General features: G+C 39.3%; 1 protein-coding gene across 7 annotated transcripts in view; it reads left to right on the forward strand.

Moving 5' to 3' along the window:
* The window catches only part of DMD (dystrophin), a 2,140,576-nt gene that overhangs the window by 1,138,292 nt on the left and 975,592 nt on the right, over positions 1–26,692 (forward strand). For all 7 annotated transcript variants that reach the window (XM_090061814.1, XM_090061802.1, XM_090061811.1 and 4 more), the window contains one exon: positions 24,989–25,139. In XM_090061814.1, coding sequence (XP_089917940.1) covers positions 24,989–25,139 — 151 coding nt within the window. The remainder of the gene's footprint in view (positions 1–24,988; positions 25,140–26,692) is intronic.

Here is a 26,692-nt window from a genome sequence, read left to right on the forward strand (position 1 = left end):
TAGCACCCTTGTGCCCCAGCCAGCCCTTCTGCAGCATGTTGAGCCAGGGCCAAGGTGCTTTGGGCTGGCAGGATGACTCCCCTTTGTTCCCTGCCAGCCAAAACTGTACTACCCTGGCTTACTGTGTAGTGGTCCCAGGTATACATGTAAACGCTGCACACAGGAACGATAAACTGTGGCACTAACTGCACTGGAGTTTATTCAGGCACACTAATTACACATGTAATGCACCCCCCCGAGACTTAAGCAACCAAGTCAGAACACAGATGCAGGAGACCTGCCTTCCTCTACTCTCCTGTTCTTACATTTATGCCATTTGTGAGCATCTACTCTTCAACATTATAAAAATGTTTTGTGAAATGTTTTGTCAATCCCTCCACTTTCCTTATTGTAATCTCATATTGTAAATCTTTAATGGTATCAGCATGGAGTCTCTGTAGGTGTGTATTGAAATGTTTGTGACGTTGTTTTGACATTAACTCCCCAGGGAAAGTAGTTGGACTTGACAAAAAAAATCTCTGCTCTTTTGTAACTTGTTTGTGGGTTGGCTTTTTTTTTCAATAATAGCAAAAGACCAGTTGTCCAGATTAGACTCCAACTGTCTCAAAATGTGTTTTTAAAAGGAAGGGATTTGTACCTACAATGTAATAAAACAGAAAGGGTCTGAAACTACTTTTCTTTCCTATTCTATATTAATAATAAACAAATAATAGATTTAATTAGCTTTTATATAGAGAACAGAATGGGGGGATAAAATAAGATCTAGCCTTTCTGACAGGTGTGTGGGCAAGATGGGAAGCAGTCATCCCCATACAAATATAAACGGAACTGATTTTCCTCACATTTATACCACTGTATGTCAAGGATAACTCCCTAAAACCAGCAGAGGTATACCATTCCAAAATCACAGGAGCAAGAGAATAATTATTTTTGAAATATGTTATATAATTACAGTTACACTGTAAGAAGCTTTTATTTCAACCAATAATAATGGACTTCTGGTCAAAAATACTTCACGGTATTCACTATCTTACACACACAAAAATTGATATATGCACAGGTTTTCCAGTTAACTTTTATTTTCAGTTTAACTCTCACCTGGACTTATCCCTACACTTGATTTTCAGAGATTTTCATCTCTCACAAGCATAATGGAAGTTAGTAGAAGTTATCTGTGTTTAGTGTCTGAAATCAGGCCCACAGCGCACGGTCTCCAAATGATACCTCTCTAACAGTGATGCAGTATCTTGCTCTGGTACGGGTGTCTGGGGGACAGTTACATTCACCCCAGAAAAAAATAAAATGCTGTCCAAAGGTGATCATTCCTAAAGTTTCAGACACACTATGGAGAGTAAAATTCAGTCTCATGTATCAATTGCACCTACAGACTACTGCTCTCAACCCTGAAAGTCACATTTGTGATTTTCAACATTAGAACTTGGCTCAGTGCATACCTACTGTTCCCTAAATCCTCTCTGTCAAGACCACATTGTTTTCTCCTCAACAACATATGTCCAAATACCACTACATCAAAAAGCACTCATTCTGACTCCTCAGGTCTCCAGTAGGGCCATGTTTCCAACAGAGCTAGAAGAGGAACAGACTTTCAGAGCAGCACAAAATAGCCTGAGCCAATAATTAGTGTTAGGAGGAACTGCTAGGGGATCAAGGAGTAGGACCAAGAAAAGCTGTGTGGGAGCCCTGTTGTGCCAGAACTATGCATAGCATATTTATGGTTTAATACTATAGTATATGCCATGACCCTGAGTGACACTGCAGAAGTGAAGATAATTTGAGACACCTCAGTGAACAGCTTACAGAGCCCTCTCCAGTTTAAGTGAAAGAGGGCCGGTGTGCTGGAACAGGCTCATTCCCTTGGTTTAGCAGAGCCCAAAAGTAGCAAGTGACTGTCAGCGCATATTAACAAACTCTGTTCTCCTGAGATTTTATGAGTAGGAAGGGGTATTGAGTACAGCAGATATTATTTCTGGAGGTTGCCAGGCAATTCATTTTTTAGATGCGGATCCTTCTCAAATGTTGAATGTATTTTTAACGTGCATAGAATTTGAAAACTACAGCTTAGAAAAATAATAATATACGTCATTAGCTGAAATTCACTACTGTTTCATACACCTGTTTTACCAGGCAAAAATGAACATCCAGGGCTGCCCTATGTATCTAGTATGTCAGCTTTGAATTATGTTTTCTTTCAGGGGAAAACCCACAAAAAACATAGCACTTTAGAGCGTTTTCACAGTTTTCCACCAAATGGAGCCTGTGGTAAGAAATCAAAGGGGATTAAAAACACTTCTCTTTTTACTATCGTTTTCTGGCCATCTCATTTATAACTTCAAAACAACTCTGATTACCCTGCACAAAACAACCAGGCTTCTAATTTCTCTTTAGCTCGCTCTCTTGTTTTTTAAGGTAGCGTTCTTTCATTAAGGTCACCTGTGCAAATCCACACCTCTTGGGATGCAGTCAGGTTTCCTCACCATTTAGGCTTAATGACAACACATCTTTTTTGCTTTTTTTTTTTTTAAGTTTTTTCTTTTACTGCTTGTGAAAGGCACCTGGGAGCGCACAGACTTAGTAACTATGTGCAGAAAAGGTGTGGCAACAGCAGCTAACAGCAGAGGATTTGCTACCTTGTGTTTGGACCCTGACTGACATAAAGAATGACTGAAGTGAGCAAGAGTACTCATCATGTTAGCAGGTTTCTCTGAACTAGGTAGTCTATAAGGGTCTGTTTTATCCTGTCTTCTGTATATCAGTCAGTCATAATTTCATCAGTACTTATTTGTTAAATGCCCTTCCTGCCTGATTTCAGCTTACAGGGCAGGCTATGGGCACTGATTTGCCTGCCCTAAAAAAACACTTTTTTTCCACTGAGTTCTATTTGAAAGCTTAGACTTTCAGCCTTTTCTCTACGTATTTCCAGGATCTGTGGAAGAAAATGAGAATCACCCCCAGTATGGGCTGAAATGGGCTTTCCTCTTGCTACACAGGGCATCTTCCCTCTTCAGAAGTCCCTGAGTTGTTTGTCCCCAGGGATTTATAGTTTATCTCTACCCCTGATCCCACACACATTTATTACACAGAAATCATAGGCTGACTTTGCTATTTACCTATGTATGACATTTTCAGAGCTTGAGGTTTTTTTCAGTATTGTTACTCCAAGGGCTTTTGAAGGTCTTGATCTTGCATGAGGATCTAGGTTGAATATTGTACTTTGGAACATCTTAGACATCACAAAATTTAGACTGGCAGCAAGCACATGAGCAGAATTGTCCCATAGGACTTACTGATTTAGTCTTTCAGCTCAACATTTACAGATATTGCCTGGTGACTTGTGGTGTAGTGTATTACCCCTTGAAAGAAGAGGCTGGTGCTTACAGCCAAAGAACATCTGGGTGCAGTCAAGGTGCACTTCTCCTACAGATGCTTTTGGAGACTGAGCAGGTGAGGGAGATCAGAAGCTCTATTCCTGGTTCCAAATTTAAGTTTAATAGTGCGATTGTCAGCTTGGCTGCTGTGACTTGAGGTATGAGTTGTATACATTTTTTAACTGCTTTTTCACACAGCCTGGGGCCCTTAGGGGAAAGGAAGAGATGGGGGAGAGAAAGAAGAGCCTCTTTGCTTTCTAGCAATTTGAGAAAACAAGGAAGTGGGTACTCAGGTTGATTTGGAAATACTTCTAAGGGATATTTGTTTTGGTTTGATTTGTTTTGTATCCTTCTCAAAGCTTTGCTTCTGTGTCTATATTGAAATATCTTACTGCTACAAGTTGACATATGTAATACAGAGAGATATAGTGTGCTAAGTGTGCATTGTAGATGGATCATCTTCCCCTCTCCCCAGCACTAGGCAGATTTTAGGGAGCTTTCCATCTCTTCTGACCTAGATTATATGGTAAGTAGACTTCAGGTGTTCTAGGGTTCTGTACTCTTCATCTGCCTAGTTTTAGCATTTTAATATATGAGATTGTATCTAGGGAGGTAAGGGGACATTAACAGGAATTTCTGGGGAACTTGAATGCAGCATTGCTCTCCACATTCCAAGTCCAGAGGTTTTATCCTTTCATCCCCACATACCCTGAATCACTGTTTTTTGTGGAATTGCATTCTTATTATTTTAGTGTATTCCTTTGTATTAAATTCAGCATTAAAGTGAAAAGGCATAAATAGGAAAAATTCAGAAAGCTTGAATATAATGATGGGATAATCCTTGAATTTGGAGACATTTTCTCTCTTCAGCGTTTTTGTATTTTAAATTATCTTTGAAATGTAAGTAGAGCAGTGAAGCACATTTGTATACATTTTAATAAGCAGTACTATATATTAATATTATGCATGAATCATCAAATCCAGACAGGTTGTTTATCTACCATGCAGGCCCAAACAATTGTAATAAACCCTTCATTGTATTCTTAGCCAAACTATCCTGTAGAAACAGCTGTTGTGCTAAGCTGCTAATTCAACAATTTAAAAAAAAATTATACTGTGGAAATGTCTATTTAGCAAAGTTAGGGAGGAGATTTTTAAAAAGTATATATTTGTCAAAATAAAAGTCTCTTATAATAGGGTTTAAAAAATATTAGCATGCTTATCATTGTAACCTCTTGCTTTAAAGTCTAGTTAAGGTAAATGTACATGACATAGTATCTGTTAGCTTCCATCTTATTCTATATTTCAATGTTTTACTTGAGTGCATTCATAGTAAGTAGAATAAATTAGTTACAAAACCATAGTACAGGACAGAATTCCATCTAGAGATTCCGGTGGTACGGTAAAAACCTTGAGAAGGGAGCCTTGAGTTGTGTATCATGTAAGAAATTAAACCATTATAAAGAAATCTTGCTACTATGTCAAAGCCTTTTCCCTGAGATAATGTCCAAAAGTAAGAGAGTGTTTTATTCTCTTCCCACTAGGTCTTAGAAAGCTATTTCTTGGCTGGCATACATAGTGGTAGTTTTTTCTTTTTCTTTCGCTTTTCTTTTTTTTAAACCATGTGTGTCTTTTGCTGATGAGCACTGTAACTTTACTCATTTGGGAGGTTGTTATCTAGCAACCTAGACTCCAGTTTGAAGGAATAAATTATCATCTCTGTTCAAACACTTTTTTTTTCCTTCTAGATTTTAATTAAACTGACGCTATCAACTTAAAATCCTGTTTGTTTTACTTTGCACTGTTAATTAGCACTTAAACTTACTACAAGCAAAATTGAATGGGGAAGAGGGGATATTTTTTTCTCTTTATAAAGTGCTGTCAAAAGGACAAGTTACACATGCAGTCAGTTATCCCCTGCCTGAATTTATGTGAATGTTTGCACTACGACGGTACAGATTTCTTATCTGTCTGCCTACTGTGCATGTATGGGCTCCCATGCAGAGCAAAACTAACTTATGACACTCCCTATGGACACAGAAACAACTCTGTGAGGCTGCTGCATTGGCTGGTAGAGCAGTAATGAACAAGAAGTCTTAGAGCTGAAAAGATGATCTGCTACGATTTAAGCTAGAGTTGGGATTCCCTAGCCAAAAACTTTCAGTAACTCGTATCCTGCATTGTGTTAATGGGGCTATGCAGCTAATAGTTTGGGTGATGGGTGTACAATGAACACTGAAGCATGCTTCAGCGCAGGGCTGCTTGACATAGTAAGTGTGAGGCTAAAATGGGATTTGCAAAATTACGTTCAATTATTCTCTTAGAAACTGGCTAGATGTTAAGCTAATAGTTTTGATTTAAATTGGGGATTGTCATCCCCTCCCCGCCCCTTTCTCATAGAAACAGATAAACCTTTGGGCTAGGGACAGAAATTACACACAAATCGGTATAAGTGATTGGAAACCAGTTCCAATCTGTAACACAACAGGAGTTCAGTGAACATAAACTGCTTTTTAAATGCCCAAAAGTGATTTAAGATAAGCCTGGATGGGTGTAGTATCAGACTTCACTGGTTTAGGTTAAATCAGTTTATTGAACTTCTGGCTCAGATCCCCTCCAGATTCAAGTGAACTCGCAATCTCCTAGCATCCCAGGAAGCTTTGAACCTCCCCTGTGGGCTAGCCTTTTGGCCCAAGCTGTCTGCTCCAGTTGAGCAGAGAGGAATTTCTAGTGCCCCCCCACCCCCCCAGCTTCTGGCCTTGGCCACTGCTGACATGGGGCTGCATTTCCGGAATCAAATGTAAATGTCTGTTCACTTGCTTCTTGGTTCAATCTGTGCAGCTTAGACTAAACAGTGAAGATTGAAGGGTTTTTTGAATGTCTGTACCTAGCCCTAGAGCTGGAAAAGCTTCTGAGTTATTGACACAATTGGTGTTTCTATAAGGAGCTGTGATGTTGTGCTTTCTAGGTACACAAGAAATAGAAGACTGTTTTGGGTGATATGCTTGTCAGAGCTTTCATTGAAACAGGGACAGGATTCCCTGCATAGTAAACAAAGGCTTGTCAAGCCTTATTTCATCATCGTAAGCCAAGGGCAACAATTTTCAAGAAGACCCCTCAGAAATATTTTTCAGAGCTGTTTCCTATAAGCACTAAATCAGATGACATGGGACATACAGCAATAGAATTATTGTTCATGTAGTCTGGGCATGGGGGTGGGGGAAGGCAGAAGGAATATCACTAATGTGGTCACATGCACGCTGTCTGTTTCACTGCAGAGTTTCTAGATTCTTGTTTGGCCTCCTCCCTGTTTAAAGAAATAGTGCACGTATCCTCACAACCCAGAATAGTTAGCACAGGAACCAATCTATTTTGACTGATAATCAAATGTAATAGAAACTTTCTGGGAAGAAGCATTTCCTAAACTTTTTTTGGTTTAATGGACAAACAGCATCCACATACAATTCAGACCTCTAACCTAATGGGGAAAGGGCCCAGCTGTTTTTGTGTCTTTGCAATTCTCCATGTCCCCAAAAAGTCAAAATTTCATTTAGCAAAGAACTGGATCCCAGAAAAGGGTTCCAGCTTCTTCCATTTTAGAAAAAAGGAGAATATTAGATTCAGGGACTACCTCTATTGGGGAGTCATTATTACAAAAAATACCTGTACCCTAATTTTCCTCATTGTCTCTCTAGTGGTGATGCACAGTAGTACTTTAGGAAGACTTAATAATTGGAGGGCTGGTAACTCCCAGTTATTTCTGTTCTAATCCCAACTTCTTGTAAATCATCTGAATGTGTCCTGAAATAGGCAGTTCTACAATGGGGCTTAAGCTTTTGTATATAAAAAATGTATGCACAAAATAGTCTGCTAATGTAAATGGTAGAGAAAAAGAACATCTGATCCCCAAAAGAATCCATATTTGGAGATTCACATGCCCACATAGGATCTGAAATATCAGAACTCAAGTTTGAAACCTTGTAAATTAAGTCATAGCACAAATATCCAACATGGTATAATGCACTACATTGATTAGCTTAGTTTGTCAAATACATTTCTAAAATAAGCTCTATTGAGTGGGTAAGTTATAGAATATTAGCAAATTAGAGAGAGTTCTTCAAGTCTGTTGTATTACACTTGACAGTTCAACTAACAGTCATTCGGTAATCAATCTTAACTCCAACAGGAAAAGTAATAACAGGGAAAAATAGCACTGTGCCATGTCATCTCCTGACTGTCCCCCCCCCGCCCCCTTCTTGTACCCTTGCCACAATTCTTCTGTTCCTTTTTTTAAAAGTTGCATTTAAATCAATTTCCCTCGATCAATATCTATTACATTTCACTTTGATAATTATTAAATATGATTGAGATTCTCAATACAAAGCTTAAATTGAACAGTCAGTACATGATATTGGCATGACTTCATATAACAATTTTTAATTAAAACAAACATATGTTCAGATCTCTTGAAAGTAATTAAAGTGTGGAATTAATTATAGAGATGAATAAGGTTGCTTTAACACGAACAGTCCATTTTTAAAGCTATGTGAGGTAGAGACTTTGGAACAGTTCATCCATAAGCCAGAGTATTGTCACTTGTAGGTATACCAAGAATGTATTTGGTATATGTTTTAATATAATTAATAATACCATATTTTCTGTAGACACTATGTCCCAGAATATAATATGCTACTTGTTTTTGAAAGGTAGAATGAAGAAAAAAGATCTTTCAGTATAGTAAATAACTGAGTAGGAACAGCTAGAGGGAGCCTGTCTGCTGATTTGCTCTGTGTGGAGCATGGTAAATTTTACTTTCACTGTCACCCAAAAAATGGCAGAATCTGCTCTTACCATAATTCTTACATATAGTGCGCACCCCAATTTCCAGCTATTGATTTGAAGGGGGATGGTATGTAAGAAAATATGGTATTTTTCTTAGTGTGTACAGGAGTCATTACTCATCTGCAAGCCCTGGGTAACTTCTGTTTCTTTCTGTTTTAGTGTCATGTTCTTAAAGATCTTTTACTTCCATGTAATACAAACAATGGGAAATCTGTTTGGAGGTAGAAGAAGCTAACTGTATTAACCTTTACTGCAAAGCCAGAAACCATGTAAAACTCAGGTGCTGATAGTCTGGATCCAGATGACCCAGAACTATATTTCAGCAGAACTCTCATTCTCTTTCTTTTTGCAGGTATGGAAAAAGATATGGGGATTTATATGTGAAGTCGTAGCATTTTTTTTTTTGACCTGTTAAGGAGACATGCAATTTTGCTTTGCATCTTGCATGACAATTTGACCCTGATGCTAAAGGTTGTGTACCTGTGTGACCTAGAAACTGCCTGGAGTAGCTGTAATTTCTTTGCAAACAAATACTTGCATATGTTATATAAAGTTGAAACTTAAAAGGCTTTGTAATCTACAGGGTAAGAAACTGTGCTGGGGTTTAAGTTCTACTTTTGGTTCTACTGCCATCCTATTTTTGGTTTTGTGAAAGTCACTCTGTGTCCCTATTTCTTTGGCTGCATCAGAATTTCCTATTCTTTTTTGGGAACCAGGGTCAAATACACAAATGTATTGTTTATTGTCACATAGGTGTGACTTGCAGGGATAAGGCTAACCTTGGGTGACTAACTTTGCAGTGAAGACACTCTCAAGACTCTTCTCTAAATTTGGCCTTATGTCTCTACATACCACACTTTACAGGAAGACCAGTGATGTGCAACACATTTGTTACTGAATGGTTTCCTCCATGAAGCTCATGCATTTAAAAAAACAAACAAAAAACACCAAAACCAGACATCTGAGAGGCTGGAGGAGGAGGAGGAATACCATTTGTTAAAAGGATGTATTGCACAAGTCTCTCCTCCTGAAAAATGTGTCCATCTGAATTGTGGTCAAGGCAACCATAAACGGAAAGTTAGATCATCAGAGACAAACGTGTCAACAAGCCAGCAATGTAGGAACGAATTCTGTACAGTCACATCAGGCATCTTAGACTATTACCTTGACTTGTAAGCAAATGAGAGACTATGTATTTATAGACACTTGGCTCACAACTTTCTGATCACACTACTTTGCCTGGAGAGAAAAAGCATTTATTTGCAGTTCTAGTCAAGTCAGCAAGTTGCAGAGAAGTAATTTCTTTTGATCTATAATGTACATAATTCAGAACACCGGCAATAAGTTTAAAATATTGACTGTTGCAGGGAGTTGCAAGTTCTTTCAATGCTTTGCTTCACCAACTGCACTATTACATGCTGTAGCCAAAATGACTTGTTATTCATGAAATAAGAACTTCCAGCAATGGTAAGTTATAATTATGAGTGGTTGAGTTTTTTATTATACATAACTATGTCATCTTAGGAGGGTTTGGGGTTTTTTTTAAAGGTAGGAGGGTTTGTTTGTTTTTTTTAAGTAGTTAGTTAAATATTTAAACTATGGTAAGAAATCATAGCAATTTTTCACTCTCCAGCATAGAAATTTTGATTAGTAATAATTAGTAATTGTAGTATTAGTAATGTATTAGAAATTTTAAAAATCAGTAAGGAACTCGCATAACAACTTAGAATTTCACAACAGCCTTCCTAAATATTATTAATGAATGTTTCTGTCAAGATCTCAAATCCTCACTGTTTATGAAATATGTTTCACTTGCTGCAAAGATATACTGTGGAGATGGGCTTCAATTTTGTTATGCAACAGTTCTACCAAATCTGAAATTTTGGAGAACATATTTTATGATTATTAATTGAAATGTTATTTTTAATAAATTTGTAGAAAGCATAAAATGCCATTATCCAACTCCTACAAATGTGGAAGATGAGATACCAAAGGATTACAAGATGAAGAAACATATTTTTTTTTTTAGTGTTGACAGGCTTGAACGTACTTCTTCTTGACCATCTCTTCCTAGTCTACTCAAGCACTATAATCATATGTCTGTACATTACACATACACACATACTATTTGTATGTAAATATATATAAATAATTGTGCACACGCACACACGTGCATATTTATATCTTTAGAATAATTGTACCATAGTATGTTTATGACCTTAAATAGATAAACAACATAGGCTGTTCTAGTGTCTGCAGCATTCACCAAAATGCTCCAAATGTTATAAGAACTAAATTGAATATTGCAAAGAAAGCTGTTGTCCTTGTTTATGAACAAATATCCAAAATATACCCATTTACATTAGTTTACGGTGAATGCCAAGTTTTCAAGGACTGCCACTTCATAAAATCTTATTACAGCTATACTGATAATGGTGGAAAGGACAGGGTAGAATTTTACCTTTACAGACTAACAAAATGAGATGCATCTTGGCTGATACACTTGGAACTGAACTAGGGACTTAAGGAGGGAAATGAATGAGCTACAGCTTGAGGTAATGAATCTCAAAGGCTGCAAACAGGCATCTATTTCCAATGGTGGAAAATATCACGGCTAAAAATGATTCTGGCGGTATTGACATTCAGCCTGTAATTGCTCCCTTTCCCATTTCTTGTGCCTTCTTAAGAGTTGGGTGCTGTCTGTCTAAGGAAAGCATAAGGAACAGGGGCTTTTCAAGTCCTGCCATTCCTGGGAGGGCTAGAACAATGAAGTTGAGCCCCCAGCCTGGTCCTCAGGCCAGAGAAGTGGATGGGTCACAAAGAGCAGCTGCTACTGTACTCAGTTCCTGGATCCTGGCAGCCAAGTGGAATGAGCAGCATGGGAAACCTATACCCACTCCTCAGACCCTCACCCAGTGTGGAAAAGTTAGAAGAGCTTTATCCTGCTTCTTCACTCCTCATGGACCAGACCACAAGGGGAGTGGAGAAGTGTAATAGTGTTCATTCGTGGAAGGGAAATAGTCTCATAAAGAAGTGTCCAGTTTGAGATCTGGAATGCTGTAAGGACCGTTTTTCCTCTGGAATAAAAGAGATTGATTGCTTGTATGCTTGTCGTTTTTGTTGGGAAAACTGTGATTCTCCTGGTGGAAATGTAATGCCTGTACATGGCCATAGGTTCCTGGCTGGGAGCTGTATCAATACATGCACAATGTATTGGTCTCAGGTTGGGGGTGGGTGGCAGTGCTTGACTACCAGCATATTACATGATTCTGTCTCCTTATATGCTGTATTTGTGCACTTGTGTGTGCCTCTGTGTTTTAGAAATTTACAGGTGTTTAGGTTTTAAATATTGCAGTGTGTAACCTATTGTGTTGCTATGAGATGACTGTCACTACTAAAAAAAAAAAAAATTAAAAAAGCACCAATGTGATACAGAACAAGTGCAGACTGTTGTTTTATATTTCTTATAATTAGATAAAACTTGATCTGAAAGCAATCTGAGACCTGTTCTCCAGATTCTGATCTGCTAATGACAGGTCATTATTTATGCACTCGTCTTAAGCCATTGTCACAGAGACTGATAATTTTCAGATCCATGATGTTCTTCAGGAAAACAAATGATGGCAGTCAGGATGGATTCAGAGAAACAAGTTCTCCTTTTAAAAACTTGTAATTTGTGACAATGGATGACTCACATGATTATATTGTAACTTTTATTTGTTTTAATAAATGAGCTTTAGCTAAACTATGCTTTGGTTCACTATGTAACTGTCATTTTTTGACACCACAGAAACGGAAAATTAGAATGAAGATCTAAATCACAAAATAATGAAAAAATGGTATTTGAATTCATATGTTACATCATAAAATCTCTATACGTGGTTAACAAAAACAAGTAGGCGATAGATCTTCTTTCTCAATACAGACTTCTCACAGAAAGTAATGATTAAATGATTTTTTTAATAGTATAGGGTATACTGTATGACATCCTTTACACTTATTTACTTTTAGGTTTGACAATAAGAGGAGATTCAGTAAGATGGCAATTATAGAACATTACTAAATGTATAAAACCAAGAGTCAAGAAAAGTCAAGAAAAAGTATAAAATGTAGGAATTGTGTCATTCTTTATTTTAAAAAATCTGTTTTGCATACCTAACAGATGCGTATTTGGATAAATAGATAATAACAGCCACCAACTCCGAAGATGTAGTTATGGTTGAGATTGCATATCGCTAGATAAAACTGGGTTGGTAAGTTCATTACAAGCCAAGTATTATAAACTCAGGACATGTAGTGCCAGATCCAAGTAACGTTTATAACCTATAAAAATATCTCATCTGGCCCTCTCTTCCCACCCTCTATATACAGGACAGTTGTAAGGATGTTTAGGCTATCTTGTTAAATAGCTCTCTCTTCTAAATATATTTTTGTTGTTGCTTCTCATTACTGACAGTTGATCTGTTTCCTGTGGCTGGTGCATAAAAAGACAAGTCTCTTCCTTCATAACAACACACACAAACTGACTATTGGGAGTATACCCAGCCACTTTCTTACCCTTCCTTCTATAACCTGTAAGCTTGCTGAGTTGAAGCAGGCAAAGGAATGAGGGGGGATTTTTCTAGTAAGTATCAACAGAAGAGGAAGAAGGAGCTAACAGGAAGATTAAAATGATGGCTGATGTTCAGTTGGGAGGAGGTATCAAGCAATAATTCCCAGAGGTCTGTCCTGGGTATGACATCATTTAACATAGTTTCATATATGTTAGGGGCTGGAAGGGACCTTACAGATCATTGGGTCCAGCCCCCCTGCACTTGGGCAGGAAAGACCTTTGGGGTCAGTGTCATTAATGATTTGGATGGTAGGATTGAGTGCAGGCTTCACAAATTCATTGATGACATGTAACTGAGCAGCACTGTAGGGACTCTGGAGCTTAGGATATGATTGAGAATAACCCAGAGAAACTGGAGAAGTGGTCTGTAGTCAATCAGATGAAAGTCAACAAGATGGGTATAAAGACTTGCACTTCAGATGAAATAATGGCATGCACAAGTACAGAGTGAGGAAGGTTTGGTTAGACTGCAATACTAAAGAGAAGGGCTTGAAGGTTACAGACTATAAGCTGAATTTGAACCACTTCTGTCCTCTTGTTGCAAAAATAAATAAATAAAATAAAGCCAACAGCACAGTGGGCTGTATTAGCAGGAGCGTCACTTGCAAATCAAAGGAAGTGATTTTTTTTCCTGCTGTATTCAGAACTGGTGATGCCTCATCTGTAGTACTTAATCCAGTTTTGGGCCCTACTCTTCAAGAAGGTTGTGGACAAATTGGAAAGAGTTCAGTGGAGAGTGACAAAAATGACTAGAGGCCTAGGAGGCAAGAGGAATGAGGAGAGGCTGACAGAACTAGTGTTATTTAGTTCGGAGAAGAATAGATTGAGGGGAGGATTTGATAACATATTTCCTCTAATATGGGAAGAGTGATTGTAGAGAGGATGGAGATGTTTTGTTTTTCTCTCTGTGGCTGTAGTGGGGAAGGGCAAACAGCAATGGGCTCAAGCTTGAGCAGGGGAAATTTAGGTTGGATAAGGAGGAATTTCCTGACTGGGGGGTAGTTATATATTGGAATGGGCTACCTAGAGAAGTTCTGGAATGTCCATCCCTAGCAATTTTCACAAGTAAGTTAGTTTAGACTGGGATGGTTTAGTCAGAGATAATCCTGCCGTGAGTAGGGGGTTGAACTAGATGCCCTCATGGAGTACCTTCCAGCTTTACTTTCCTAAGATAATATAATTAAAATTGATACACACACACTACTCTCCCTCTGGCACCAGAAGAGTGTGGAATGATTTGGGGCCCATGGGGAAGAGTTGGCAGGGCAGAGAAAGTGAGTCTCCTCTAATTTAGGAAAAGAGGAAATACCAATCTGTTAGGTTATTGAAACCACAACAAGTAGAGATCTAGAATATTATAATGGACCAGAATGATTGGAGAATTGCATTTCCTGTGCAGAGGCAATATTTGACAGGCAAAAGAGAATATTGCACACAGCTCTGCAGTTATCAATGGGATGCCACCAAAATGTATGGTAACTATATGATATGTGTGGTGGGGAATAGTATTGATAATATTATTACTATGTTTTTATTCATTGATTTGATTTGTGACCAAATAACAACTGGATTTATGTTATACAAAGAGAAATGCTCATTTACGTTTCTACCAAAATGAGTCTCTCATTTTACATAAAATACATGATGTTGGGTTGTCACCTTGTAGGACTCTAATATTTAGTGAGATGTGGGGCTCTTTAGTGGGCTGAAGAATCTGGACATTAATTATCAATGATATTCATGTTCCTTCTTGGGTAAGGTCTTTGTGTTATGCTGTAGTCTTACATAAAATATATTCAATTAGTCATTCTTTTCCCCCATAGAAAAAGAAATACTTGCTACTTTTAATCCTTTAGCTATTCAGGGAAAGTTTCTCAACCTCTTTGTCGTCACTCAGAGACGGGGAAAGGTCACTTGGAGAGGACCATTTAGGTTGGAGAATTTAAATCTTTACAAATCATAAATGGAGCTTATTCAGTATAATTGTGTCTCTGGTAACTCTTTACAAATTGGGAAATGTTTTTTATAATATGAAAATATACGTCCTCTACTCTGAAGAATGGAAACAAAAATAGTCAACACACCTCAAAATATTTTAGCTCTTTTCTGGCTCTCAATTAAGAATGTACTTGTGTATAGAAAACCAGAGCTGTCATGCGCTTATTTATTTTATTTCATGTAAATATTCAAAGCTGTCATTGACTTTGGCATAATGGAATCACTGCATCTAAAAGTCAGCCAGTGTATCTTTGCAGGGTGAAGGGATGGTAGGAACTTCAATACTGAATACTGTATTTCTGAGCAGTGGTGGTCTTAGGGTTGTTGCAGCCCTGGTCAAGAGCCCCTTAAAGGTATATACTCAGGTAAATATTAACCCACCACAGTTGTATCACGAATCTTTTTAATATTCTTTGGGGGAATTAGATAAATAGTCAACTGTTAAAATGCAAATAGAGCCACTTCCTGGCAAAAATTTCACTCCCCACAAAATTTGGGCCCCCTAAAGTGTGGGGCCCTGGGTAGTCACCTGGTTTGCCCTCCCCTAAGGCTGCTACTGTTCTAAGTAATTATGACAGAGAAGTAATTTTTCTATCATCACAGCCTTAGGTAACTTTTTGTACATGCTTTCATTTGTTTCTAAACTCATTTTTTGTGTCAAGCTGCTTTTGGATGGAGATTAGAATTCAGTGAACACAAAATCGTTATCTTTATTTAAAGTAAAATGGGTTTAATTATATTGTGTGCATAAAGGAAAACAATAAAGATATTTTTTTAAAATTCAAAAGCAACTGTTTTGCTAAAGGGAAATTTAAGGTAGCACAGCCTTCAGAGGCTATAGGCCCAGCTGCAGGTAGGCAGTAGTTCATAAGCTGCCTGACTGAAGGGCTGGAAGGGCAGCTGTAAGGAATGAGTGGTAAATGAGGGTGGAGTTATGAAGAGGGTTAAAAGCCTGAAAGCAGCCTAAAAAGGAAGATGGGAAGGACTGATGCGTAGGGAGAAGTACAGGGTCTGTGTCATTTCACCCAATGACCCCGAGTGAAGAAAGACCCCGAGTTTTGGGTTTGTTTCATTTATTTGTTTGCTGTTTGAATGTTTGCTCATGTTGGTGCTTTTACAGGGAGAGCAAAACTGTCCCAGGAAAATAAATTGGCTAGTAACCCTGGGCATTAGTGCTGACTGACCCTAATAGGTAACCTGGCTTATAGGAAAACTTTGTGTAGTCAAGGATTGTTAGCTTTTGAAGGCTAAAATCTACTAATTTTAAAGTCTCTCTCTCACATTTTTTTTCATTCAGAGACTGGAAGAAGAGAACAAGCTTTCCTGTTTTTCAACAACTTATCAGTTTCTTAGGTTAGAAATCCAGCGCAGTGGTTTGATGTTTCTTAAAAATGTATGCAACAAACCACTCCTGAACATATTTTATTTTATTTAATAATGTTGAGAGCTAATGGTATAATGCACATTCTCATAATTTCAAATGTAATAGCATTTCTTTTCAACTATATAAATATTTATTTAACTTAAATAGACTTTTTATTTTTAAAATGCACCCCAGTATAGACCCTTTGCTTTAAATGTAAGCATTGGGCCTTGTTTTCACAGGGAATTTTTATATAGATTTTACTGTAGTAGTATAACTCTACTTGTCAACTTCCTGTGAACATATTCTGGAGATTGGAAACTAAACTAGAAGAGGCCTGCACTTCTTTCATGTTATTTTATCACCAGTAAATGCCTCTTACAAGATAAGTCATAGTTAATGTCCAGTAAAAATAAAAAATGAAGAATATCTTTTTATTTTTAAAGCTTCAGCAGCTTTAGTTTTCCTCTTAATGTATTCGGGCAAAAATATTTTGCAGGGGAAGAGCGATGCCTATAGGGAAAGAAGAAATAATAGCAGTAGGCCAAGCATTTTTGAGAAGTATGCCTGCCTTTCATCTGGGATTTCCTGTTTCAGTGTTTATACTAGGTCACAGTTTGGATGGGAGCTTTCCCTTTTTCTCAGTATCAAAAAACGACAATAGATGTCTTCCCAGCAGTGGATAATAGATGCAGTGCCTGGAATAATATGGAAGTACAAAAAAGCCACTTGCATAGTATGTCAAACACTGTATAAAATGTCTTAAATATAGCATCCTGACAAGTATTGTTTTCTGGGGGAAAAAAAGGAATAGATCCTATATCTTGCTTCTTCCTTGTGTTCTCATGCTAGGAAGCCTGTTCCCTCCTTTGATATGCACATGTAGTAATCAAAAATGTTAATAACAACATGTCAGCGGAAAAATAGCCCTGCATAGGAAAGAAAATGACATAAAGTTAATGGGCCCCAGTACTTCTGGGAATCAACTTGATGACTATGAATAAGAATGGGAAGCAAAATAGTCTGCAGTGCATTCTCTCCCAGTACATCTAAGCATTACATTTATATCAACCTTACCAAGTTTAGCAGCTGCAGGCAGGTAAGTCTGTGGGGGGTGGAGTTGGAGGGCCAGGGCTGTGGACTGAAAGGGGTGGGGGAACATGGGTGTGTGTGTGTGGTGTGCAAGGGAATGGGTATGCAAGGGAGAAGGGTGCCTGCCTGTGGTGGGCCTGCAGCAGGGCAGGGAGACAGGGAGGTGCCTGCCCCTCCAGTGGGGAAGGGGAGTGGGGCAGTTCTTTGGAGGTGGCAAGGAGCTGTGTGGGCAGGGGGCTGTGGATCAGGAGTGAGTGGCATCAGCAGGGCTGTGGGGGCTGTGGATTGGGAGTGAGGAGCACCAGGGTGGCAAGGGACTGTGGGTCAGAAGCACAGGACACAGGTAGGGCTAAGGGCCTGTGGGTCAGGAGTGAGGGGTATGAGCAGGTGTGGGGTGCTGCGGGTTGGGAGTGAGGGGCACCAGCATGTTCTTTGGGGTGGGGTACTGTGGGTCAGGAGTAAGGGGTAGCAGCAGGGCTGGAGGGGGGCTGTGGCTTGGGAGTGAGGGGCAGGAGCAGGGCACGGGTATATCACTGCCCCCCACACACACACAAAATCCCCTAACAGGTGTCCTTTTTTTTGAAACTGTAAATATGGTAACCCTAGGTTGATTTAAATGGCTGGGTATTCAGGAGTTCACAGGACTTAGGCACACCATTTTTAGGATGATTTAAGTTAGGCACACCAAGTGAGTCCACTTTAGAGATGAACTAATTTAAGATCAACCTGAGTGAACCTGACAGTGAATGCCTGCATATGTTCACAACACAGCCACTGGGGCTGGGAAAGCCCAGCCACTTGCCCAAGCCTTGGGGATGTACCGTTCCTTCCCCCACAACCCTGACTGGGTTTTTAGACCCCTACTTGCCCTGCAGAACCCCCTCCCACACCCTGCTGACTTGCCAGCCCCTCCCCTGAGATACTTACTTTGGACTGCCTGCTGCCTGTTCCACTTCCAGCAGAGATGAACACCTGCACATGCTGCTCCTGGTTTAGGTTAAGCAGCTTAAAGTAAGTTGCCTAAATCTAAACCAAGTCCCCTGAATGCTTGTTTGCACACTCTTATGAGAGCCATCCTTATTTTAATGTCAAATGCCTTTGTGATTTGCATGCTATATATCTTGGGTCTATGAAAACAGCATGCTTTTTTCATCTAATATCTCTGCAGGAGACTTTGGATAAAAATACTATTGCAAGATCTAGACAGAAGTTTAAAACTAAATTAGTTGTTTGGTGCATATATGTAAAGATACGTAAATTTAAAAAATAAACACTCAAAAGATGTAAATTTTGTGAAGGAAAATCAAAACATCAAGCCTTCTGAAAATGGGTTAGCTATTTTTTTTATTAAAGTGATTTAATTTTAGAAGATACTCAGCAAAAACAAGTTTTCATATTTTATTATCTGTCAGCATAGCCTTAAGTATTAAAGCTAACACTCTAGTACACTAATACAAAATTATTTATACTTCTTTGAAGTTTTGTATATTTCTTACAAGGTGCTAATTGTGCTTAATCAAGTTAAAATGCATAATTTTTAGGTTAATATTAGCATAATCCTACATTACATTGTTTAGAGACAGTACAGAAATGAAGTGTACTGAATATGTTTTCAGTATGCTGAATAAAGCTGTTTTTGTCACGACCATAATTTTCGTGACTTGTCATGTCTCTTTGTAATGTGGGCCAGGTTCCAAAAATCACCCTGCTTCATGTGTAGTATCTGATGAAGCAAACTTGCTTATGAAAAATGATGCATATCTGATTTAGTTAATTTATAAAATGTACTTCCCCCCTTCTTTCTACCTAGTCTTTGGGAGTCAAACCCATTCAACCCCATGCAGCCAGAGCCACAGGGCTCTGCAAAATGCCCTGCAGGCAAGTTTGAGCCCTTGGGCTGTATGTTTGACACCCCTGGACTAGTGGTTTAATTTGAATTCTTGATGAGATGCTCTCAACAGCATCATGTATGACATAAAAAGGTATATGAATGCAGCAGCAGTTCAATTTTTCTTATAACTTATGACCCATTATTGCAGATATTTAAATATGAAGCTAACATTCCCTTGAAGTGCATTTTGTTTAGTCATAAATTTTCACCAACTTTTATTACTGCTTAACTATGATTTTAACTTCAATTTTTATTCTGATTACTGTGCGGTAATGATAGCTTTTTCTTAGTAGTCATACTAATGAGTGCTAAAACTTAAATTTTAAGAGGTGGGGGTTTTTTGTTTTTGTGGTGGTGTTTTTTTGTTGTGGTGTGTTTCTTTGGTTTGGTTACATTTGTGTAATCTGCCCACAGCTGCCTCCTTCTCTCCTCCCCCTTGCAGCTTCAATTAGCTAACGCAGAGAGAGAGAGAGAGAGGGAGATGCAAATTGAATCTCTAGTCAATCTCCATTCTTCAAGTGCTGAAATGCAAATTCAGCAATTCCTATATCAACCCCTGATGAATTTCTCATATTTAAGCTGCTGATAAACTTGCTCATGCTGAGAAGAATAATTTCATTTTGTGAGAAATACAAGGAAAACTGATATAACCTACTGGACTAACTGTAAAACCACACTAAACTAAAACAAATTCAGGTTTTCCTTTTATTTTTAGGTGACGCTTTTTAAATATGAAACAGGATTGCCATTTAATTGGCATTTAAAGTAGTTAAGTACTTAGAGTATTAAAATATTTTGATTTACTTACCCATGTTTAATATTTCAATAATCAACTGAGATATTACCACAGTTATCTTTTAAAATGTAAATTAAGTCTGAAAATGTAATGTCTAATTTTAAGCAGAACAATGTTCTTGTAGCTAGCAGTGCTGAGAATCTAGCTAGATGTTATGGTGAACCAAGCCTTGAGTGGTTGGTCCATGGGGTGGGCTGGAATAGGGGTTCCTATGAGGAGCACCAAAGTCAAATTGGGTGCGTCTATGTCCAAGGCATGAAACCAGGGGTTGTGACAGATTCACGGTTTCAGATTCACAGTTGCGACACAGCCAAGCCTTTTCTTGTCCAAGGAGGTCCAAGCCAGGGACAGGAACATGCAGGAATGAAACAGTCCAGGACAGGACTAGGCAGGCATAGTAGTGAGGGCACAGATAGGTACTAGGCAAGAATCCAGGTTAAAACAATGTGCAGATTTGGGCTATGTAAGGTGCAGGCAGAAAATCAAGCAAGGATCAGGGCACAGAGTCAAGATAGGCAAGGCGCTGGTGGCATCCAGGCAGGGGCAAGGAGGTCAAGAGACACAGTCAGGCAATCTGTTTGCTCAGTCAGAGAGCTGGTTTTTGTTTGGGGCTTGTAAGGCCTGAATAGGTGGAGACTGTGGAACAGGTGGCACTTGGTATGACTTAGCCATGACCCTGAGTTTGTAGCTGGGACCTGGAGCAATGAGTCTAGACCCAACTGGAGCTGATTCCAGTTGGGTCTAGACTCATTGCACTACAGCAGAAAACAGATTTCTTTGGAGGGCAAGCAGCTGTGCCATAATATGTTGTGGCACAGCTGATCATGCTCCAGGGACATCTGTAGACATCCCTGGTTAGACATGCCTCAAGTTGAGGCACAGCAAGTGGGGGGTGAGTGGCAGGCGTACCCTTCTTGTGGGAGAATCCCTCTGCATCAGATTTCTCCCTGCATGTCTGCAAGTGTGGACAGGGGAAATCCCACTCTCTCTGCATTTGCAAGTGTGTGCGAGGAGATCCTATCTTTCCTCCTTGCCCCTTGGAGGGATGTCTGGGTAATCAGGGTAATGGAACGAGCACTCCCAAGGCTTGAGGGGGGCTGATCCTGCCTGGGAACTCTTCAGGTGTACAGGACTGGGCCCCTCAAGCTCACAGATCTCCTGCCCCAGAGAGGCTGGAGAGCTGAGGCAGCTTCATGTGACCTCAGCTCTTCTGCCTTTAAGCAAACAGATGTGGACCACAGTAAAGTAGCCCAATGTAAAAGTACCTTCTGTTGCAGCTATCGACTTGAGCATTTGTAGTGCTATAGCAGGTAAGGATGTCTGTCTGCTTTCACTTTGTACCACCCTAAAAAATGTTATAGGTGTAGTATCTATTTTCATTCTAATAAGCAGAGGTATCTTTCTGAGCCTATGTAACTTTTGAGTTGAGCGGAATTCAGGTGTAGAGATCTTTAATATGTACCAGCCAAAAATTGAGATGGATTTCTTCCCTTCTAGCTTAGCGTATAAGAGAAATTCAATGCTCTTTTTTTTGTCATGATTGCTGCTTCTATTAGTTTGGGGATTTATTAAAAATCAAGGCAGTACTTTTTGAAAGTTGTACTAAAGGGTGGATGTTAGATATCATCCGAGATCTCTGATCACGTGACCTGTTAAAAAAAAAAATGGAGCTGAAAAGATGGAGACTGAAATTGCTGCTGCCAGAATAGTGTTAGGACAAAACCGGGAAATGATGCAAGAAGAAGAGAGTGGGAAAAAAATCTGGGATAAAACTTGTGGGAGTTATTTTATCTATGGGAGTTATTTTTTACTCCCATAATGTTTGATAACAGTTTTAAAAATGAATATGGGTTTTAATAATACGAAAAAGCACTTTGAATGCATCTGTAATTGTGTAATGCTAAGTCTGTTGGAATTTTGGCATTGACATACAAAATTACAGGCAACCCTCACCATATGTGGGGGGGATACATTTTTGACATCCCCGTGAATGACAAAATCCATGAATCTGGCACCACGTTCATGAACGTCATGATGAACGCAGTGCCCTGGTGACCGGGGGGGGGGGGGCACGGCTGCGCTGGTGGTGGTGGGAGCCTGGCAGCGGCAAGTGCAGAGCTCCTGACGAGCTCCTGTATTTAAGTTGTGGGTTCAACATTTGCGAATGTTTGAAACCATGAATGCCAAACCTGAGAATAGCAAGGGTTTCCTGTAATGCCATCTAAAAATGCCTGTAAATACTGGCATTTTCTTAACTGGGAACACAGGTTGCACATATCAAATAATGAAATGCAACCCCTTTTTTAAGAGTTCTTGTTCTGTACAGTTGTTGGAGACCTATGAGAGTAACATTGCAAACCTGTCATTTAAATGTATTAAAGTCCGAATCCATCTTGCATTAAAGTAAATGGAGGACTTCAGTTGTCCAGTGGAGTCAATTTATATGCTCCTAAATAGGTTGTTACTTAATGATATTCAGGGTTATATTTCAGTTAAGCGGTGTTAACATTTAAGTGCTCACATTTTGATACAGTTCCAAATATCATAAAATGAACTCCCTCGCATTACAAGTGTCTGTGTTGTGGAGGAGACATGGGGGTTGTTTAGGTTTGTTTTAAGATTATTCACCTAATTAGTTTTGTTCCCGGAATGAGCCAATCTACAAATGATTATATGAAAGTGGTGTTTCTATTGTGTTAAATTTCCTTTCAGATACAATTTTAAAACATCTCTCTCCCCTAATTCTGTCCCTAACTGGGCCAGATGAGTGCTCCTGGGCTAGTCTGGAGGCCAGACTGAGATCAACCCCTTGTAAGGCAGCTGCAATGCCAGGTCCAACCTGGCACTGCAGATAGTACAGAGGGTTAGTCCAGGGCACCACATGCAGCCTGTGCCCCTGACCTCCTTGACCATGTGCAGCCTCAGGTTCATTCCACACCCCACAGGCAGCACATGCCCTGTGCCAGTCTTCTGCATGGTGTGCAGTGTGCATGGTTGGTCTTCCCCGCATGCTATGTACAGCATGCACTAGCTGTGCAGCTCACTGTGCACAGTGTGCTGTCTGGTCCCTGCAATTCATGCCAGGGGATATGGCATGTGGGCTGCAAGCGCTGCCCAGACCAACATCTTGTGCTGCCTACAGCATGCATGATGTGGGGTCCAGCCCTTGCACTGCACACTGAGCATGGATCCAGTCGACACATGAGCTGTGGATTACAAAGTCTGTAGTAATTGTTGTCATCGTTGTAATTTTATTTCAATCTGCCATTTTTAAGAACTTGAATACATGCATGTAAAAATGAAGTTGAGTTTAGCCAAAATGTATACAGAATAAAAATGAAACTATCAGAAGAATATACTTGTGTTATTTGCCAGCGAGAGAGTTCCTTTGGATTACAATTTCAATGAAGATTGACATAGGCAGCCATTTGGCAGACCAACAAAATCAGTTTCTTCCAATAAAATTGAAATAGTATCATTTGCAATTCTTTGCGATAGTCTCTAGTGCAGCAGGCTTTATAATAAATGCAGGTTTCATGGTATGAAATATGCATACTTTTGACCTGCAGAATTCTTTCAAAAGAAAAGGTGTGTGTGTGTGTGTGTGTGTGTGTGTGTGTGTGTGTGTGTGTGTGTGTGTGTGTGTGTAAAAGCATGTATTTGGGTACAGTATGGTAAGGGACCTCAGTTATTCAGCTTAGCCAATGCTTTACAGATCCTAAGCGGTGGATCTCGGGTGGAGGTGGGGAGGATGCGGTGGTGTAGACACGCTCCTCTTTCAGTCAACAGCTGCTGAGGGAGCAGCAGCTGAGGACTCCCCCCCCCATTCCCTGGAACAAGTAAAAACAGCTGCAACCCTTCCCCTCTGCCCTTAGGTCACCTCCCCTCCCTGTCCTTCCACCTCTCCCTTGTCCACCGGTGCCACTGTTATTATTTCTTGCTGTCCAGGGCCTCTTTTGTGTGCACACTAGCCATGCTCTGTATGGAGCTGGGCTCATCTGCAGACAGAGGCAGCAGTGGGCAGGTTCCTCCTTCCTATCCTGGCAGTCTGGGAGCAGGCGTGGGAGAAGAGAACTTGTCTGTTGCCACTGCCATTTCTAACTGAGCCTAGTGCTGCTCCATGTGCAGCCCAGCTAGAATGAGGCAGTAGTGGCTCTGAAACCTTCAGATCCTCCACCCCCAGTTCAGCTGGTGCAGCAACAGTAGGAGGGAATGGGAAGGGGAGAGAACATGCCACTGAGCATGGAGGGCAGGGGAGGAAAATGTTTACCTGCTTGAAGGACTATCTGATTTCCCCCCACTACTGCTAGTGCCAGCCCTGGTGAGGGGTATGGGTTGAGTGGGGCTGCAGCCACCCCTGCAGCAAAGCTTGTGGCTCCAGACTCCCACTGTCCAAAGTCTTGGATCTGCCCATGTAGATCCTTTTACGTTCAAGAAAGGAGTTAAATCCATCGCTGGTCCTTTTTAACTATTTGGTACCACATAAAGTATTTACAGTAAGTTGGTTGTTTTTCAGTAAACCTGAAATGCCATAAGTTTAATGATTCACAACCACTGCCTTAGTTGACATTAATTGGTTTTCTTGATAGTACTTTTAGCAGTTGGACTGACAAGACGTAAGAAGTGACCTTGTATCTGTAGATGTGTACACACACACAGACACATACACACACACACACACAATGTTGTTTCTTGCAGTTGATGAACGAATTATGTGGCTTAATATAGGACTTCAGGTTCTCAAGGTTGTTAGCCACATGTCTATTTGCATGAAATTTAGTTCAAACATTTTTTTTAAAAAAAAGACACTGCCCTGGGGTACGTAGGTTCAACAATCTCTTGATTGCCTTAGAAGTACTGTACTGTTTTCTTTTCATGTAGGCATTAAAAATGCAAAGAAATACAGACAGAAAAATTGCATCAGTTGTCACCATATTATTATTTTTTCTCTCTCTCTAGTCAGATAACATACGGCATGCTTATTTGGTCTCCTTTTTTGCACTTGCAGGCGGTTTGACAGATCTGTGGAGAAGTGGCGGCTTTTCCACCATGACATGAAGAGCTTTAGTCAGTGGCTAACTGAAACAGAGCAGAATCTGGCTAGAGCACAAATACATCCTGGGGACCTGGCCCCTGCTGAAACCAAGCAGTATCTGAAGGTATGTTTGAAATGATCCATTTTTATTTTCATTATCTCTCTGGCTTTCTCAGTTTCACCCCTGATTGCGCACCCTTTTTTGTGGAGATGTCTTGATATGCATTGTACTGAGTTTTACAGTTCACATTGTTTGTATTTCTGGAGTTGAATATTTGGTATATTTTGTAAGAATTTTCAAGTGTTTAGTGTTTCAACCTTCTATCTCCAACAGTTGTTATATTTCCAGCATACTGTCTGGATATACATTTGGGGGGGAAAAAAAAAACTATCCAGCATCAGAGTAGGGTGAAATTTGAGAAATGGTTAAAACTTTACCTAGTATGTATTAGTCCAGTACATGCTACCTATTAAACTACCCTGGAGTTTTTATGTTCAGCAGGAAGAGAAAAATTATACTTTGCCAAGCTCCGCTTTTGATAAAGAAATGCTTTATCACCATGCCTGTAGAAAAAACTAGATACATCATTGAGTCATGAAAGATTCTCTGAAACGTCTCTGGTCCATAATTGATGCTGTCTGTGCCATACTACCTCATTTTTCTCTTCTTTTTTTATCCAAAACTCACCCAGATGCTTACTGTCAAATGCATCAGGACAAAATCACAGTTTGGCTCTGACAACCAGTTTCCAGTCTGTGTGCTTTTCATTCTGCAGCTTATGAACTTCATAAGCAAAAACGTAATTTTTAATTTAAAGGTAGCTGGTTTTTTTTTTTTTACTTATTTTGTATGGCTCTAAATGGTAAATATTGTCTGTGTACAGTATTAATTATAAACCACTGACCTAGGAGTTGACTAACACTGAATGCATGTTATAAATTAGCGCTTAACTAAGGAAAACAATGGTGCTATTTTAACCAGTATTTTAGACTTTTTTCACAGGGCATAATAATTTTTGTAATATAGGGTCTAAGATCCCCAAAGTTCTTGTGCTTTTCTTTCTCATACTTAATTTTTAAACAGGTAGGCAATAAATATCTACTATGGAAACTACTCAAAACAAATTATACACATAGAAAATCTGTTTTCAAATTCCCCGCTCTGATATTGTAATGTCCTTGATGTTTGGCTAATGAACAGTTTAACATACTTTTAAGAACATTTAGTATTCCTAAGTATGTAAAATTTAAAGTTAACTACATATGATTTAATGTTATCATTTCTGAGTTGTAGAATCTGCTTCACTAAGTAGGAAAACAATCTTTTTAAGAAGCAAGAAGTACAAAATATGTTCCAGTGTCAGTAGTTTTCTAGTATTAGTAGTCATTAACCTTGATAAATTTCTATAATCTAGCACTGTCTACCAGCAACTGAAATTGAAATAAAGATATTTCACAAAGATTAAGTGCAAAGTGTGGCAAGTCATCTTTTTAAAGACCTCTGCTTATGAAAACTTGTGTGATATCCATCAAACTTAATTTCACACACTAAAAGGCTCTAATTTCTCCAGAAATTCTAACAAATGGAAAACACAAAGTTGTATAGTGAATGACTAAATAGCAGATGGATGGCTTGTAATTAATATGGACATTTGCAAAATAAATTCTTAGAGGAAC

This window comes from Crocodylus siamensis, chromosome 1, assembly GCF_052110815.1.
Source record: "Crocodylus siamensis isolate JL-2025a chromosome 1, ASM5211081v1, whole genome shotgun sequence".
In the NCBI taxonomy this organism is placed as follows: Eukaryota; Metazoa; Chordata; order Crocodylia; family Crocodylidae; genus Crocodylus; species Crocodylus siamensis.